General features: G+C 46.1%; 1 protein-coding gene across 1 annotated transcript in view; it reads left to right on the forward strand.

The window, feature by feature from the left end:
- Positions 1-18,680, forward strand: part of PLB1 (phospholipase B1) — a 173,219-nt gene that overhangs the window by 65,427 nt on the left and 89,112 nt on the right. Inside the window, exons 4-11 of the mRNA XM_070379301.1 lie at positions 3,325-3,386; positions 4,641-4,722; positions 5,894-5,943; positions 9,714-9,754; positions 10,339-10,382; positions 13,725-13,815; positions 14,177-14,228; positions 16,100-16,186. Coding sequence (XP_070235402.1) covers positions 3,325-3,386; positions 4,641-4,722; positions 5,894-5,943; positions 9,714-9,754; positions 10,339-10,382; positions 13,725-13,815; positions 14,177-14,228; positions 16,100-16,186 — 509 coding nt within the window. The remainder of the gene's footprint in view (positions 1-3,324; positions 3,387-4,640; positions 4,723-5,893; positions 5,944-9,713; positions 9,755-10,338; positions 10,383-13,724; positions 13,816-14,176; positions 14,229-16,099; positions 16,187-18,680) is intronic.

Below are 18,680 nucleotides of genomic sequence, written 5' to 3' on the forward strand. Positions count from 1 at the left end.
GTTATTCTTTTTCGAATTCTTTTAAGTGGTAGGTTAGGTTGTTTGAGATTTTTCTTGTTTTTGAGGAAGGTCTCTATAGCTATGAACTTCTCTCTAAGAACTGTTTTTGCTCTATCCCGTAGATTTTGTATGGTTATGTCTCTGGATTGATAATGAAACAATAGCTTTCAGCAAATTGAATGTATCTCAATACACACTTTGTATATTGTCCTTCATCTTTTCCTTTTTAGAACAGTTCCTCATGCCCTACACTCTGCTTCTTCTCTCCGTAAAACTTTACTTCATTGGTGAAGTGAAGTAGACACTGGGCTAGATCTTTTGCTTATATTACTCAATTTTTAAAAATCTTAAAAATATATGAACTGTAGAGTACAAGTATATCCTTGGTCACAAAAATCTTTTTTTCTTTTTTAAATTAGAACTTCTATTTACAGCAAAGACCAAAAACATTCTTTGAAGAGCAGTTTACTCCCTACCCCCTCAGGCATGAAGCCTGAAAGACCAGGAGACGTGCTGAGTGGGGCATTTCTCAAGGATCAGGGAAGAGTTGCTCCAGGACCTGTATTCCTCTACTTGTGAAGATGCTGGCAAAGCCCAGGGAGGAGCTGAGGCAGCAGCAACCAGCCTGGTAATCTAGAGGTAGATCCAGGCTCCCACCTGGGATGCCTGGAGCTCAGAGCTATTGCTGATCACTAGAGATGTCATCTTCCCATTTCACTTTGACCTCTTTTTAGTAGTGTCTAAGTCAGACACTGGTTCTCAAACAATAGCCCATGGGCCGAATTCAGCCTTTACCTCTTTTTGTATGATCTGTGAGCTAAGAATGATATTTACATTTTTAGATTGATTTTTTTTTTCCATGTGAACTTCTGGTTATCCCAGCATTTGTTGAAAAGCTGTCTTTCCTCCCTTGTGTTGTCTTTGCACTCTTATCAGAGAGCAGTTGACTCCCTGTGGGTCTATGTCTGGGAACTCTCTCTTGTTCCATGGATCTCTTTGTCTGTTCTGCCAATATCACCCTATAGCTTTACGGTAACTTTCGAAGATGGGCAGCGTCAGTCCTCTGACTTTATTCTTCTCCTTCAATATTCTGTTGGCTATTCTGGGTATTTTGCCTCTCCATATAAACTTTAAAATCAGTTTGTTGATATCCAGAAAGGTTTTTACATTTTTTTTAATGGTTAAGAAAAATAAAAAGATATTTCATGGTACATGAAAATTATATGAAATTCAAATTTGTCTCTATAAAGTTAATTTGTTTACATATTATCTATTGTAGCTTTCATAGTACAAACAGAGCTGAGTATTTGTGACAGAGACGGTATAGTCAGGAAAATCTAAAAGACTGACTATCTGGCCCGTTACCAGAAGTTGATTGAGTCCTGGTCTAGATCCTAGGCTGTTACTTACACTTAGTTTGGTTCTGAGCATGGCCCATGGGGCCAGACTCCCCATTTTCAAATCTTTCCATCACCATTTGTTCACTGTGTCACCTTTAAAATGTCACTTACCCTTTCTGGGCCTGTTTCTTAACTGTAAGGTAGGGAGGATAGCATTTATCTCAGAGTCATTGTGAAGATTAAATGAATTATTTCATGTAAGTGCTTAGAATAGGGCTGGGTACCTAGAAACTGCGTATAAATATTGACTTCCATGCTTGTTTTTATCCTGGCTTAAAAAGAATATTACCAAAATGGTCTCAAATCTCTCCCCTGCTAATTCATCTACCCCACTACTTCCCAGAATGATGATCATCTTAAAACACACCCTAATGCTCATCTCTTCAAAGACCTGTCACAGCTTCCTGTTGCCTACGGAGTAGCCTGGTGTTCACAGCTCCACAGCCTGGCTGCCATCTGTCTGTGCAGCCTCATCTACCTTGCCCTCTGGTTATAATCCCTGTGCTCCAGCCCTTTCAAGCACTCTGTGTTTGTCCACATCTCAGCACCTTCCCATCCTGTGTTTCTTTCTGCTCAGAAATATTTCTTCTGGGCATTTCCAAAGGGTCACTGAGATCTGGGGGCAGGACACAACCCACATTTCTGTTATGACTTCCTACGTGGAAATCAATGCCAGATTGCACTGTAGGCATGAAATGGAAATACACTCTTGTCCCTCATGAAACTCCAGATAAATTCTTTTCAGGTTCAGGAAGCAAAACTGCAGAAGAAGGCTGGAGTGGAAAAGAAATCAAGTCCCCTCTCCCCAAGTCAGGCTTCCCTTTGGCCTTGTCTGATGCTGTCTGGGGGTTCTCGCATGGCATGCCCATTCAAGGAATGTGCACCCTGGACAGAGAGCTGGGTGGAGAGAAGCCAGAGGGAGCAAGGGAGCCAGACCTCTGATTACATATCAGTATCATAAATGTTTCTTGACGCTGTTGAAGTAAGCATCAAGATTATGTATCAGTGTGAAAAAGAAAGTTCAAGTTACAGCATTAAAGGAGCTTGTAGGATACAAGATTGCATCCCCACTGATTACAACTGAATGAAAAGTGAGACTGATCAGGAGCCTGATGGTGGACATGAGTGTGAGCACATGAAACCACTCTTGGCTATAGGGGTGCTGTCACCGTGGGTGATGGTTTTCGTTCCTTTATTTAGAGTGCTGTTACTGTGCTATACCCTTATTTGTGTATTTAGAAAGCTAAAGGTTTGATGGGGAAACTCATTGGCTTATAAAGTGAATCTCTCATTGTACATAAAATTTTTTAAAAACCAAGTTTTAAAAGACTGGCACTGAAGTAAGCTGGGACGAGAACAGTGTCTTAGCAGTCTCTCCACCTGCCTTTTCTTCCTCTTCATTTCATGTTCAGTAAGATGTCTGAAGACAGCCCTTGTCCAGCTATTATGTACAGTCATGGCTATTGGGAATGCCACTATTAGCTCTTGTCTTAAGCTCACATCACCCTTCAGACTGTTCCAGAATGTCCTCCGCTTTCCCTGATTCATCCCGGATCCCCAAACAACAGCGGTTATTTGTCCAACATCACTCTCCCCTAGAGTTCTGCCCTTCACTAAGGAACCCACAAAGCAATCTGCAGTAATGTGTCTGTGCAAGATATAGGGTTATTGCTAACCCCTCCCAGATGACACTTTTGCTTCTCAACCTAGGGATTCTGCCTTAAGAGGCTGCATTAATGGATGTACAGGGTCCCAAACAATGGAGGTGATAGTTGGAGGAATGGAACCTGGACTTTCCTAACACAAGGCACATTAATGAGCAGGGCAAATAGGTAGGGTGGAGAGGAAAAGCATGAAAGCTGTGAATCTAGAGCAGGGAGTTAATTCCAGATAAATAACCAGGACAGTTCTTGCTTTCTTTTAGGAACGACCCAGGCCCATACTTCCCCTGGAGAGAACACATTGGAAGAGCAGCTGTGGCCAGAGGTAAGGGCTTTGTCTTCATGGGAGAGGTAGTGACTTCCCTTCTGAAGGGTGAGTCCTAGTCTTGATACAAGTTGACAGGCCCTTCCCTGAGGCCTTGGGGGTATAGACTAAGTGAGCTGCTTCCCCTGGGACAGGCAGGTTACCTGGCAGAGTGGAGGCAGCATAACTGTAGCTCCTGGAATTTGGGGCTCAAAATCTCTTCAGACTGAGCAGGTAGTTCCCAGAAGTGCCCAGAAAGACTTATAAACAGCCTGGTTATCTCTGTGAACCTTGAAGCAGATGCTGTGAGTTATCCGAAGTCATTTGGGTGAGGTTTTCCCAGAACATCTACAAGATAAGAGTTGAGAGTAAATGCTTTATCTCTTACTGAAATCAGTAATTCATGAGAAATTAACTTGTGTCTCCTGGTCACAGATGTGCAACCAATTTACTGCACATTTTCCCCCATTGGAATATTTCCCCTTTTACTCTCGGTTCTGGGGAGAATACATATGACCTCCTTTCCCAAAGTCCTCCACCTGATTCCCAGAAGTGGAGGCTGCTTTGGATGTACATGGGCATCTGAGGCAGCCAAGTGGTCTTGAGGACCAGCCCTCCCCCCACTACACACACTTGCTTTCAGCAGCCCCTCTGGGCTTAGGACACATTCTGTTCCAGTAGGGACACAAGAGTCTCCCAATTTCCACTTTATCCAATTCCCAGCTTTAAATAACTTAATGCCCCATATACCCGCTTTTGTATAAGCAATCAAATTTAAAGAAGGAAAGTAGATAATTCAAAAAATATAACACTATAGAAGAGATTTAAAAAATTTTTAGTCTAGATATATTGGGTCTCTTCATGGTTTCCTTTTTATTGTGATAAAATATGCATAATATAAAATCGATCATTTTTGAGTGTACAGTTCAGTGACATTGAGTACATTCACATTGCTGTGTACCTGTCAGCACTTTCTATCTCCAGAACTTTCTCATTATCACCAGTTGGTTTTTATTCTTTATCCTGCCTCCCTCCCTCTCTACCCTACTGTTCTGAGGCATCCTTACTTGCCACCTCTAAAATCGTTCTCAACAGGCATATGTCTCCTTTTACTAAGTGAACTGGATATAGGGTTAAAAGAGCATGACTATGGACAATTGTTGCTTCTGGATTTTGAGCCTCATAGAATAAGCACATGGTCATCTCTACATCAAGTTTTCAGGACCTGTAACATTCCCTTACAAGGCAGTTGATATTTCTGACATTTGGTTTCAGGGGCAGAGCCTGAAGAGTTTTTCATTCTTTTGCAACCCAGAGAATGTGCCTTCTCCAGGATCCAGCGTGCCTTCTAACTCAGGTACGTGACCCTGAGCCATAAGCCAGGAAGGCCAGCGTCTTCTCTCTGGTGTGGCCGGCAGAGGCTTGAGCCCCACTCTACTTGCACCTTTGGCTGTTCACATCTTCCCTCTTCTCCCTGTTCTCAGTCCCTCCTCTTTTGATATCCTCAGTCATTTCTGTGGAGGGACACAGCCCAACACACCACTCAAGAGATAAATCCAACATGGCCCCATGGTGGCTTTACCTGGGTGAAGGAGACCCCTGGGAGCTCACCTCCAGGTGGGTGGACCACGTCACAGGAGCTGTGGGTTGGATCTTGACTATGCACGTACCTTCCCAATCCTGTAATGTAGCCACAGTGGCTGCTCTAGACATATTTTTTCCTATAATGGGTTAGGTTCATCTAATACCTGGATGCTATGAATGTTGCTGTTGAGCTGGTCCTCTTCTCCAGCTTTATCGTCTTACATGGCTGCATTGTGGACTGTGTTTAATGGCTTTGTTTGCATTGTACTGGCTTACCAGGATTTCCAGTTAAGCATGCTATTCTTACTATTCTGTCACGTAACAAGTGTGGTTAGAAAAAGAAATCGACGTACTTCTTAGGAAGTGGCTTCTTTAGGAGGCTTACCCTTAATGCCCCCATAACATGACCAAGGAATATATCAGTGGTTTCTAAGGAAACTTAATTTTAAGGATGCTAGTGACCCAAGTAGGTGGTGGAGGCTTCCTGCAGCTTGTGTCTGATATTTATGAGGGCTGTTCACAGCCCTGTTCTCTGGCAAGCCTCCAAGCCGACATGATCCCTTTTGAACCCAAATGGTTTTCATTTTTCTGTGTTGCTGTCTTATTAATGGTGGCCGAGAAATGCAGAGTCAAGGGATAGAGGGAAGTGAGGGGCAGAAAGAGCGCCAGGTGAGAAGGAAAGGAGGTCCGTGAATAACCTTCCATGGGACACCTACTTGGAGATCCTGAGACCAGTCAGCAGTGTGGCCTCCACTGAGGACTGAGCCTCTTTGGAGCAGGTTTAGGGCTTCCAGTGACTTCTTGGTCTTCAGATTCCCCCTCCCATGGCCAACCTTGGGGCATTCTTGGGGTGAGGGCCTTGGGTCTGCTCCCATTTAGCATCCTGGGCCCACACTGTGCAAAATGTAGATCTGATCTTCTTACATGGGTTCTTGTCTTTGCAGTTCACTCTCTGAGACCTTCTGATATTAAATTTGTGGCAGCCATTGGCAACGTGAGTATAGCAAGGAGATGGAGGTGGGAGGTGGGGTTTGGGACTGAGGATTCTTTGAATGAGCTCCTAGTAACCAGGAAGAATGTTTCACCTGGGGAGAGAGAACATTCTCTGAACTGGAAAAATCCTAAAATCTAGGGTTCTGAATTGATGTTGTTGTTTTAAATTGAGTGACTGACTCTCTTTACATTAGGATGAAGAAACTTTTGAACTTTCTCATGAGTAAATCAAACCTATTGATAAATAAACCAAAAATCACACAGAAATTTAAAAGCAATCTCTTAAACTATCTACTTATGAGATAGAAAAGAAAAATGTCCTTACCTGCTTGGCAAATTTTTAAAAATATACCCATCTTTGCTAATAACTTTGAAGTGGTATTGTTTTATGTGGTCAGGAACTGAGAAAGGGAGCAATAAGGGAAGGATGGAGAGAGGAGAGAGGGATAAGCAGAAAGAGCGGAGGCTTCAGTCCTGGCTTCCCGCAGCCCCACTGCTCTGGTCTTAGCACTGCTGCCCCTCAAGTCCCAGCAGTCCCAGCTGCATGGACCACTAGTCAGGTGTTCTCAGCTCTGCCCTGTACCCCTCACACCTGAACCAGTACACCCTCGCCTCTCCCCTTCCATGTCTTCCTCCCATCTCTGCCCACCTTGTTTCCTTCCCCCTGTCCTCTGTGTCACCGCTGCCCTCTGCACCCCTGCAGCCTCAGCCCCTGCCCCTGGCCCAGGCTGCCTCCTTGCTATATCCTACTTCCCTGCACACAGCACTGGCCATAGGTGAAGACTTCACATTAGAAAAACTGACCAGGGCCCAGTGAAATCTTCAGCCAGGGCTCCCACCCTTGTTCTTTGCTACTTGTGATGGTGGGGTTAAGCCTGCAAGTGTGACGGTGTGTGTACGTGCGTGCACATGGATGAGGGTGAAGGCGGAGGTGTCCCAGCGGGAGGGATGTAAAGGAGAGGTGGGAATAATGAGAAGAGAGATTTTCTGCCCCGAGGAGCACATTGCCGCTGCCGAGCTTGTGTGTCCCCAGAGCCGAGAGCGTGACACTGGCTGGAGGACTCGCGCATTCTCCTTCCTGAGGCAGGGAAATTCCCTGCAGGGAACTCTCCACTCCAAGCCAGGTTTCTAAAGTTAAACCAATCAGCGGTTTCCACTCTTTGGTCCTGGCTCTGAGAGTTCTTTGACTCATGAATTATTCAGCCTCGCAGTTCCTGCTGTCACTCAGCTCACCCTCTCTCCTCCTGGGACCCCAGGGTGCTGGGAGATGCTTTCAGTCCATGATGGTCTCCCAGCCCCCGATCATTATCCTCAACCTTCAGGATAAGCCCCAAGAGCACAGTTCGTAGGAGGCTGCCTGCCTCTGTCTGCCCTGAGAGTCAGCTCTCATGAACTCAGCCTGGTTTATGAAAGACATCAGGATAGGGAAAGACAATGGAAGATAGTGAAATGAGAAAGAAGGAAGGTGGAAAGCCGGTGCTTTTGCTCCAAGGCCTAGCACTTCCTTGTGACCGATGCTAGCACCTGTTTGTTTAATTGCTCTGGACTTCCTTTTCCTCACAGAGTGTTAAAGATCAGAGTCATCAAAATTGTTTTCAAACTAACACTTGTGACAGACATTCATTATAGGGAAAAAATGAAAGCACATGGAGATAGTATTAAAACATGGAAGATCTCGTTCATATCTCCTATTCTCTTGTCTTAACAGCCATATACAAACACACACACTTCAATATATAGGGTGTGTGTGTGAGAGAGAAAGTGTGTATGACCTAAATAGGGTTACACTGCAGTATGCTACGGAGAAGGCAATGGCACCCCACTCCAGTACTCTTGCCTGGAAAATCCCATGGATGGAGGAGCCTGGTAGGCTGCAGTCCATGGGGTCGCGAAGAGTCGGACACGACCGAGCAACTACACTTTCACTTTTCACTTTCATGTATTGGAGAAGGAAATGGCAACCCACTCCAGTGTTCTTGCCTGGAGAATCCCAGGGACGGGGGAGCCTGGTGGGCTGCCGTCTATGGGGTGACACAGAGTCGGACATGACTGAAGTGACTTAGCAGCAGCAGCAGCAGCAGTATGCTATCTGTGACCTTTTATCCCTCTTAACTAAGAGTCACAGACATTTGCCATGCCGGGGAGGTTATAATCCACTCTATCAAATTCCTTGAAGCCAGGGCTTGTGTCTCAGTTATGTGTCTCTAGGGCCACAGAACATGCAGCCAGTGAAGAGCATGGGGGGAAAATGGCCAGCAGTTGTCAAAATGGTGGCAGAGGAGTTTGCTGGGTTTGTTCCAGCCTTCCCCTCTGTGACCTCTCCCTGAGCTCTCCCATACTCTCTCTACCTTGTTCCTCTCGTTCTCTCCCTTCCTTCCCCTCACCACCCCCATCCAGCTTTTCTGAGGAAAACCTCTACTGTCAGTCATGTCCACTTTGGCCAGGCACAGGCTGACCCCTTTGCCTCAGCCCCAGAGCCAGGCCTCCCTCAGGATTTCACCTGACTTGTATTTGCATGTGGTTTTCTGTTTAATGTGTTACTTTCCCTCAGAAAACTTTTTCACGCTCCCTCTCACTGAAAAGAAGAGAGGACTCCATCCCAGTCAGAGGAGAGTCAGCCTGCCCTCCCCAGAGGGAGCCAGAGATGTGGCCCATTTTTACAGACTGACTGGCTGTCTTTGAAGCCGGGTCCTTAAGGACAGGCAGGCCCTTTAAAGGGAAGCAGCAGCAGGCTGGGTGTAAGGTAGTGAGGGTACATCGTCACCTGTGATCACCACACCTGGAGTTTTGAGAGAGAGAATTTGTGTCAGAACCTGTGAAAATACTACTATTGACAACAGCTAATATGTGCTGAACATTTTCAGTGTTCTGGGCACAATTCCAAGCATCTCTGTGCTTAGTCTCTCAGTCATGTCCAACTCTGTGTGAACTCATGGACTGTGCCTGCTAGGATCCTCTGTCCATGGGATATTCCAGGCAAGAATACTGGAATGGGTTGCCATTTCCTCCTTCAGGGGATCTTCCCAACCCAAGGATCAAACCTGCATCTCTTATGTCCTCTGCATTGGCAGGCAGGTTCTTTACCACTAACACCATCTGGGAAGCCCCAGGCATCCCTGGGACCTCACAAAAGACAAGATTCTCATGGTCTCACCTCAGCCCTATGACCAGGGAAAGTCTCCAACTGAGTCCTGTGTGGTTCAGCTTTTACCAAGAGGACAATCAAACACTTACATTGTTCATTCAAAAAATAGTATCAAGTGAGTATTTACTGAGTACTTATGACACATCAGATGCTGTTCTAGGTCTGAAGAATATAATCAAGAACAAAACAGAGGCAAATTCCTGCCCTCCTGGAGTTTTCATTCTAGGCAAGGGAGACAGACCAGACACATTTTAGATTGTGTATTAGATTATCTAATTATTTTAGAGTATGGAAAGTCACAATGAAACAACTTATTGTGTTTCTATGAAGGACGTTAACATTCTACAGAGACACATTTAAGTCTAAGCTCCCCCACCCAGTTTTCTAATCTAAAGAAAACGTTTACACCTGTTATTCCCTGAGTTTGGACCAGCAAGCTTTGGAGAAAATTTAACATCCTTTCTTCTCTCCCTGAAAAACGAATGCAGGCAGGTCTGGCCATTTTCTGGATCCAGGGATTCCCTTTTGTTGGTGGGAGGGGGTGTACGGCAGGCAGCTGGGGTCTCCCCAGGACAGGCTCTGCCACCTTCCCTGGCTGGGCTGCTTATACCCCATATCTTTTCCAGCCTCCAGACTCAGGGACGGACGACCTGGAGGAACAAGAATGGTAATTGTTCGGGAACCCCAGAGCAACAGAGCTGAGCTGAGCCTCCAGGTTGATCAGCTCTTGTTGTCTCCCTGCTTCATTGGTGGGGAGACCTGAGGGCCAGGGAGGAGACGCCGGCTCCAGGCTTCCTTAGGGGCAGGCAGAAGAGTGGAGACCAGAACACAAACTCCTGCCTCTTCATCCAGCGTTCTGTGCGGGAATCCCCCTGGCTCCCTGGGGTGAATAAGGGAGGGACAGCGGGAAGGGCTGAGTAAGGGGTTCTTGCTCTTCCTCCAGCCTCTGTGCTCTGCTCTGGGGGATGCAAGCAGAGTTGGACCAGGGTCAGGCTCGTTCTATGTGGCGGTCTGTGTCCCCTTCAAACTTGGGACAAGACTAGAGGGGCGGGGAGGAGGGTCCAGAGCTGCTCACCCCATTTTGGCAGCTCCATTGGCCTCTGAGGTGTGCCTCTGTCTCCAGGAAGGATAAATCCAGACTCAGAGCAATGCTGAGCCGAAGCCTGTTGTGAAAGAGACCACGGCAGTTGAGGGCAAGCATTGCTAGGCGACAAACTCAGGCTGACATTTGTATGTTTGTTCTACTTGCAGGACTGAAAAGCAGGAGCCGCAAGCGTGCATGGGAGTGGTGACTGGTGAGTTCGGTGTTTTCATGGCCGGAATCCAGATTGTCCCTGTCCCTCCCAACACAGCAGCCCTTTGGTCAAAGAAGAGGATGTGCCCTACTGGCCACATTGTGGCAGGGCCTGAGGAAAGGGGAGGCATTCTGAGAGGACAGAGAGGGAGCCAGAGTGTGATGAGTCACGTCCCTTGAAGGCGTGAGAGATGTGTCCGAGGGTCCCTGAGTGAGAAGACTCTAAGAGACACGGGGTTAAGGTTAAGGGATGTAGGAGAGGGGTCGGGGTGCCTGGGCCCAAATCCCGAGGCGGCTTCTCCCTCAGGACCCCAAGGCAGGACTTACGGCACTTTGTCTGGAAACTGTCCACCATTCACTGCCCCCACCACCACACCCAGGAGAAGACCCAGCTCCAATTATCAGTTCATTTCATTTTGTAGTAACTCCCCTTACTTACAAAATAGATATATCAATTGGCTTCAGCAAAGTGAAATGAGAAGAATGAAAACTAACCATAATCCCTCCATCTAGAGATAATCATTGGGGTTCCCTGGTGGCTCAGATGGTAAAGAATCTGCCTGCAATACAGGAGATCTGGGTTTGATCCCTGGGTCAGGAAGATCCCCTGGAGGAGGAAATGGCAACCTACTCCAATATTCTTACCTGGAGAATTCCATGGACAGAGGAGCCTGGCATCTACAGTCCATGGAGTCGCAAGGAGTCAGATAATCAGTAACCCAGATCTTCCACATCGTAGACAGATGCTTTACTGTCTGAGCCACCAGGGAAGTCCATTAACATTTTGGCCTTTTATATATGAATGTTCTTAGGAATATGTTATATGTAGCATGTTTCTTTTTTTTTTTTTTTTTTTTACTTAATATCAGAGGTTCCTTGCAACTCGATTAAGTCATCCTGAAACCCCTGAGTGCCTTAATGCCAGCTGAATTAGCCTGGCGGATAGTCATCTGTGGCTGGTGTTCAGAAGCCAAGAGCAAGAATACCACTTTTCACTCCATAATTAGAGTGAAAAGACTCGGGTGGCAATGCAAATGCTCTCCTGAGCTGACACTCAAGCAGAGCATAATAACAAGTGAGGTAACTGGTGCCCTGTCAGTTCAGCCCATAAATGTCACCAAGGACCTGGGAATTATGAGGCTCCCTGCAGAGTGAGGGATAAATAAGACACTGGTCCTGCCATCTGCCCTTGCCATCCATCAGGGGAGGCAGAGGCCTGGTGTCCAGCCCTCCAGGATCTGATTGACAGGTGAGGGGACATTGGTGGCCAAAGCAGTGGAGGGGTCCTCTTGCAAAGGGTCAAGGGTTCAGAAGGAGTGGGCCCCTGTGACTTGGTGACTGTCTCAGCTCAGGCTAGGTTTGGCCCTATTTACCCTTAACTGGTAGGAAAATAGAAACGAAGTGGTGTATTTGGGGGAGTCTAGGAAGATGGGATGTAGTTTAGATCCTGAAACCGTAAGCACAGCTATGGCTTTACCTGATTTCTCAGTCTGTCTCCATTTTGGGGGTCCCTGCCCCACCTGGTAACAAATCCTGCTAGCCCCCCATTAAGTACAGCATGGCCAGGAGCCCCACTGGCCAGAGGAGCAGCAGAAGGCAGGGCGGTGAGGGCAGGTGCACCTGCGTGCCCTTAGTGACAGGACTCACCTGGAGCTGGCAGTGAAGCCAGTCTAACTAAGAGGGATGGGCCAGGGAGGAGGCCATATTGGGTAGTCAAGCCCACAGAGGAGCAACTGGTCTTCCAGAAGAAAGTGCTACAGGGGCATGGAGGCCCGAGCTCAGCCCATCTGTCCTTCAACCCCAGAACCTTAGAGCCCTTCCAGTCTAGCTGTGTCCTCTCACACACCACAGCCATTGTGCCATTGTGCAGAGGGGAAAACTGAGTCTCAGGGAGGTAAACAGACCTTCCCAAAGTTACATGGTCAGTATGTGGCAGAGTCCCTAGGAACCCAGGTGGCCCAGCCCCACAGCCTGCGTCCTTTGTTCTGACTCCAGAGAGGGATAACTAGGACAGAGCAGGTGCCAGCAGCCCTAGAATAAAATAACGGGCAGATTGGTGTGAAAAGACCCAAGGCCATGTTTGATCACAAAGAAGCAGTGTTTTACAAACACCCTTAATTTGGTCTTCCCTGGTGGCTCAGCTGGTAAAGAATCCACCTGCAATGCGGGAGACCTGGGTTCCATCCCTGGGTTGGGAAGATACCCTGGAGAAGGGAATGGCTACCCACTCCAGTATTCTGGCCTGGAGAATTCCATGGACTGTGTAGTCTATGGGGTCACAGAGAGTCAGACAGTTTCACTCACTCACTAACCTGGAGAGCCGTTCACTTTCAAATATGTCACAGCAGGCTGTTTTGTCATTCATCCTCAAAGACCCTCCTGATGTGCGGAAGAGAAAGTGCCCCATCCCCCATCCACTCACACATGCACACTCTCACACAGACACACCCACACTGACCCTGTCACCTTCAGCTCTGGGTTCCCACCACGCGTTGGGGGTGGGCTCTGTCCGCAGGCCGGTCAGGGCACCATAAAGGAGGCTCATGAGTTTGGGTTGAGGATGAAGAAGTTGTGGCCCCAGGTGACTGAGAGGGCTGCCCAAGCAGACAAAGCCCAGTGGACAACTCCCGCTCTCCTGCCCCTTCTCTCTCTGCTACCTGCACAGTGTCAGCTTCCTTCAAAAGCAGCCCCTCTAAATCTGTCTTTTGGATTCTGCTCCAAAAAGCCCCAGGCACTTGTGGATGGGGGCGGTAGAAAGAGGGGCCAGGGAGGGGGACACCACTTCGCTGCCGTGACACTCTCCCGTCTGCCCTCTCCTCTCTCTGGAGCAGACACAGCCTAACTGCTCCTGACAGCACTATTTTTAGCGGTCCTCTGGCTGTCAGCTCTGGGACGCATCTTCTGTGTGCTCCCTGGAGCTTTCCCGCTCTGCTGTCACTCTCAGGAGGAGGGAGGGCAGGGAGGCAGCCTGCCGAGTCCCCGATCCCAGCACACTTTCCCTAACAAGTACACAGTGCAGGACAGTGAAGAACTGTGGGATCTGAGTGCTCAGGCTCAGATCCCAGCCACCTCGGGTAGCTGGTGTAGCCTCCCCCAGCCTCGGTTTCCCTTCACACACACACACCTCAGGGCTTAGCACTTGGCTGGCCTGGCACCCGATGGATGCTCCTTTTTCTCAACTCTGTTCACTTCTAAGGGCCTGCTACAAGGTGGACCTCACAGCCCAAGGCAGGTCATGCTTTGGGGCAGGGGCAGTGACCTTGGCACCTCACCAGAGTGGGTCAGTCTTTACAGGTGACCACCGGCTGCCGGGAACACAGCCTCAAACCAGCTCTCTCTTTAGTCCTTTCAGATGTCATCAGATACTTCAGCCCATCTGTTCTGAAGCCCATATGCACTCTTGGGACGGAAGTGGTACACCATGATGCTGCTGAGTAAGTTCTTTTTCTGGCTCTCTGCAGGGCTGGGCAACCTGTCGTCCTTGGCATCTAGATGGGAGGATTTGATGGCAAGTGGGGTTGGGGGGAGGGTGGTGGTGCTGGAAGAGTCAAAGAGTCTTTAAAAGAGAGATCTGTGTTAAGTCAAAGCCGAAATGTGTCTCCTGTGCTAACTTTAGTCTGTTGATGGGCCTAATAAAAAAATCAGGTCAGTGTCTGCTTTCCAGGACTCAGGAGGGGTGCAATGCAGCCTCCTGCTCAGAGCCTTGTGCGTAGGCTGGGGCAGGCGGCAAGCTTTCAGCCCCTGACAAAGTTGTGTTTAACTGACTTTTCTCTTGGCTCCCTTCCCTCTGTGCAGAGATTTGTGGATTCAGGCCAAAGACCTGGTGAGGAACATGAAAGAGAACCAGGTAAGAATCCATCTGACTCTGCTGGGGGCTGTTCTATCTGCTGGGAGGCCATCAGACCAAAGACACCAGGCAACCAAGGCCCTGCAGCCATCATGCCCTGAGCTTGGCAACCAGTGTGGCCTGGGCCCTCCAAGAACACCCCTGCCCCTGGTATCCTCTGGAGGCCAGTAGAACACAGGACCTCTTCTCATATCCCCAGTTTGGTCCCGTCGAAGTCGGCAGATGAACTAAATAACTTCTTGCTCAGTGAGGTGGTTGAAATCTAGGGTTCTAGAGGGACACCTGTTGGAGGATGAATCCTGAATTTCCACCTATTAGCTGTGTGATGCTGGGTAAGGCACTTAACCTCTCTAAGCCTCAGTTTTCCCATTTATGAAATGAGAATAATACGAGGGCCTGCAGCGCAGGGCTTGGGGTGGATTCAGTGAGGTGCTGGGTGCGCCTAGCACAGAGGCAGTGCCCAGTGCCAGCCCACAGCTGTCATTGTCTTTAAAGAGACTGTTCCTGTCATTATTAATCATCACACGCATTCTAGTTCTTGGGTGGAGGCTTCTGTCACATGCATCCTGGGGCCCTAGTCCCCACACTCCTAGCAGTGTAGACACCCTTTACTCAGAAGCTCATATATGAGTTTGTAATAAGCTGCCTCTAATCTTTTGTGCTCTCCTTATGGACAAGTATCAAATCCAGGCAAGATCTGCTACCAAGCTAGCTTTTAATGAGGGACTTAGCCTGAACCACTGGAACCAAGGGAAGCCACTGTCTCAGCCAGCCATGCGTTCATTAAAGAGTCAGGGTGTTCAAGCCAGGTCATCCCAATATATACAAGGAGAGGGGCAAATATAGCAGCAATGCTATAAAGAGTGGCTTCTTCCAAACTACAGACTTCTCAAATTTCTGGAATGATCATAACATTCTGGAGAATGGCTAGAGGTCTTGAATCAAATCCTGTCATTTTACAGATGAGGAAACTGAAGCCCCAGAAAGTCTTATGACCTGTTTGAGTTCACAGCCAGTTAGTTAGAGCTAAAATCAAAAGTGCCTGATTCACATCTAATGCTCCTCCAGAGCACCATGCTGCCTCTTACAAAACAGAAGTTTGTTTTTTTGTTCCACAAGTAACACATGTTCATTAGAGAAGATCAGAAAACACAGATAAACAAAAGAATACTGAAACCATCCCAAAGCATCCTTAAACATGATGTCTAGAGATAATTACTGTTGACGGTGTACATTCCCTTCCATAATTTTTCCAAGCACATACGTTTTTATACATTTTATAAAATAGCCGTTACTTGATGTATATACTTTTTACAGTCGCTTTTCTTGATATCATATTTCTGCTGATGGCAATATGCTTTCCAGCACTGTTTGAACAGTCGCATGGTATTTCATGTCATGAGCATTCCATAGTTTACACAGCAATCCTCTGTTTTAGACATTTATATTGTTTCCAACTTTTGACTCTTATGACAAGGCTTCATCATTGTAGCTAAGTCTTTCACACATCCATTTCCTTAAGACTCATTTTTGGAAATGGATTGTTGGATCTAATGGTAAGCCTCTTAAAAAAGTTTTGATGAATTTTTCCATATTGCCTTCTAGAGCAGGGATTGAACCCGGGTCTCCCGCATTGCAGGCAGATTCTTTACCGTCTGAGCCACGGATCTTGGGGATTCTGATCTAGCGGATTCTAAAGTTCTACAGCTTTAAATGCCTACTCTATATGTCTCCTTTTGAAAAAACCCATACATATGGTTTTGGGAGGGGTTGTATGAAATCAAAAGACATGCAAAGAAAGAAGCTCTTTTGGCACCAGGATTCCCTGCCATCTCTTTTTCATGCTATCGTCCTTTATTTCTTTTTTATAGCAACTTGACTTTCAAAATGATTGGAAGCTCATCAACGTGTTCTTCAGTAATGCTAGCCAGTGTCACCTGTGTTCCTCCACCCAACAGGTAAACCGCAGGCGGGAGGCAGAGGGATTGCAGATGCTGGGGTGGGTGCCGAGTGAATGAACTAAACCTGACTGACCTGCACCTGGCAGGCTGGGCCTGATGGCACATATTTCCAAGTTAGGGCAGGCAGGTAGACAGACGGACAGATATCTAAGGGTCAAGGAACCATATTGAAGGACATGCATATATGCATGCTTAGTCACTCAGTTGTGTCCGACTCTTTGCAACCCCATGGACTGTGGCCACCAAGCTCCTCTGTCCGTGGGGATTCTCCAGGTAAGAATACTGGAGTGGTTGCCATGTACTCCTCCAGGGAATCTTTCCAATCCAGGGATCAAAACCACAACTCCTGCATTGCAAGAGGATTCTTTACCACTGAGCTATGGGGGAATTTTTAACTTACCATCCTATCAGGAAAAGGAAACCATAATATAGATAAACTGAGTTGATCATTCTACAACTGAGGAAAATTCACTTTCTGATACAAGAGCATTTTGCCTCTTGTAGCTCCAGTTTTATTTAAATGCTGACATCAGGAGTTAAAGCGGGATCTGTACTTTGGGCATTGCCTCTTAACTAGTTTACTGTGACCTCCAGTTTTAAAGGAAAGTTGTCGAGTTGTTCATATAGGTTGACTATATTGTCAAGGCTCTTTGGCATTCCCAGGAATGGGACATGAAATATGTGACTTTTAAAATATTTTATGTAGGTGACTGACTGTGACTTACATCTTTATTGAAGAGTGTCTAGGTTAGGATCAGTTGAAGGTGAAAGGGTTAGCTATGGTGACATTAACGGCACACAGATGATTCTTCAGGAGCCTGCTTGCCTCCAGGATGGCCCCACCACTCACGACAGTTCAAGTGCCTACCCGCTGTCCTTTCAGCCACCTTCCAGGGCCTCCACCAGGCCCTGGCACAAGCAAGGGTGAAGTTTCTTGGGTGCTGTCCTCTTATTTTCTGTGCCCCTCTCCCAAACACATACTCGTGCCTTCTTCCAAATGCTCCACGAATCCCAGCCTACCATCAAAACTCCACTTCCTTTAGTGATGTTGGGCATGCAGATCTTGAATCTTGTTCTACTTCGCTTCTGTCTTCTCCCAAGGCAAGTGAAATTTACATTATCTGTTTATTCTTGGCACCCTCCACTTAGGCCATCACGCAAACCAGCATGTACTCATGAATTTACACATTCATGCATTGAATGCTCAAACAAGCAATTAGGCATTGCTGTATTCCTCTGTATATCCACTCATGCATCCATTCATCCATCCATCAGTTATCTATTCATGCATAACTTCACTCTTTCTTCTTACATGCAGGCACATATTATGGTATTTATGATGAGTTGTTCATGCTAGCATTTGACTTTTTAAATATTTGAATGTATTCATTAACACTTACACTCATTCATGATTTCTTCCATACATTTTATCTCGGGTTCAAGCATTGCTGCATGGATTCTTGCATTATTTCATGTATTTATTCCTTCAATACATTACATTGATTCTTAAATATGTACACAATATATTCCTGTGTCCATTTATGTATTATTTACTTTTTAAATTTCTAACTACACAAGTAGTGCACAGATGCTTTCTCCTTTTAAAAATGAAGCATTACAGTTAAAGCTAAAATATTCTTTAGCCAGCACCTCTGATCCTCTCACTTTTTTCTCCCAAGTATTTTGCACATCTGTAATCCCTAGTATTCCTTTATGCGTGTGTATATGAGAGAGGTTTAATATAAATAGTGTTATATTGTATCTACTATTGAATAATTTTTTTCACTAAATATTTTTGAGACCTAGTCATTATGATACTTATAGATTAAATTTATTCCTTTAATTGCTAAACAATATCCCTAGTGTATGTTTACCAGATTTTATTTTGCTATTTCTATATTGGTGACCATTTAGGTGTTTCTAGTTTTTCACTATTGTAAACAATCTTGTTCATTTACTTGAACATAATGTTTTTCTAAATACAGTGATTATATTTCATTGTATTCAATTATAGTGTAATTGTATTTTGAATTGTAGATTGAAGTATATTAATAGGTCAAAAATCAGTTTAAAAGATTATAACCAAAAATTATAAAAAATAGAATAGAATCAACTATAAAATACTAGAGTTTATTGCATGTAGAGTTTATTGGCTTGTGATTATTTTTGTTTCATTTATATATAGATATGTATGTACTGGGTTGTGATGTGAAATATACCTCACACCATGGGTCATGATCAAGGCAGTTTTAAGAGAAGTGCCTTGAGTAGATTCTTAAACAGAGAATTGCTGGTCATCAGATACATACGCTTGAAATCTTTAAGGACTACCTAATTGCCCTCCAAAGGAGCCAAACCCATTTATAGTCTAATATCTTGGGACCAATGCCAGCATGTAAGGGGGTTTTCCATACCAATAAGCAGTTCTCAGATACCAGCGGGATGTCCTACAATTCAACTCAATTCTGACACGATCTACCTAGAGATAGCA

The sequence above is a fragment of the Bos mutus genome, chromosome 11 (assembly GCF_027580195.1).
Source record: "Bos mutus isolate GX-2022 chromosome 11, NWIPB_WYAK_1.1, whole genome shotgun sequence".
NCBI classification, from domain to species: Eukaryota; Metazoa; Chordata; class Mammalia; order Artiodactyla; family Bovidae; genus Bos; species Bos mutus.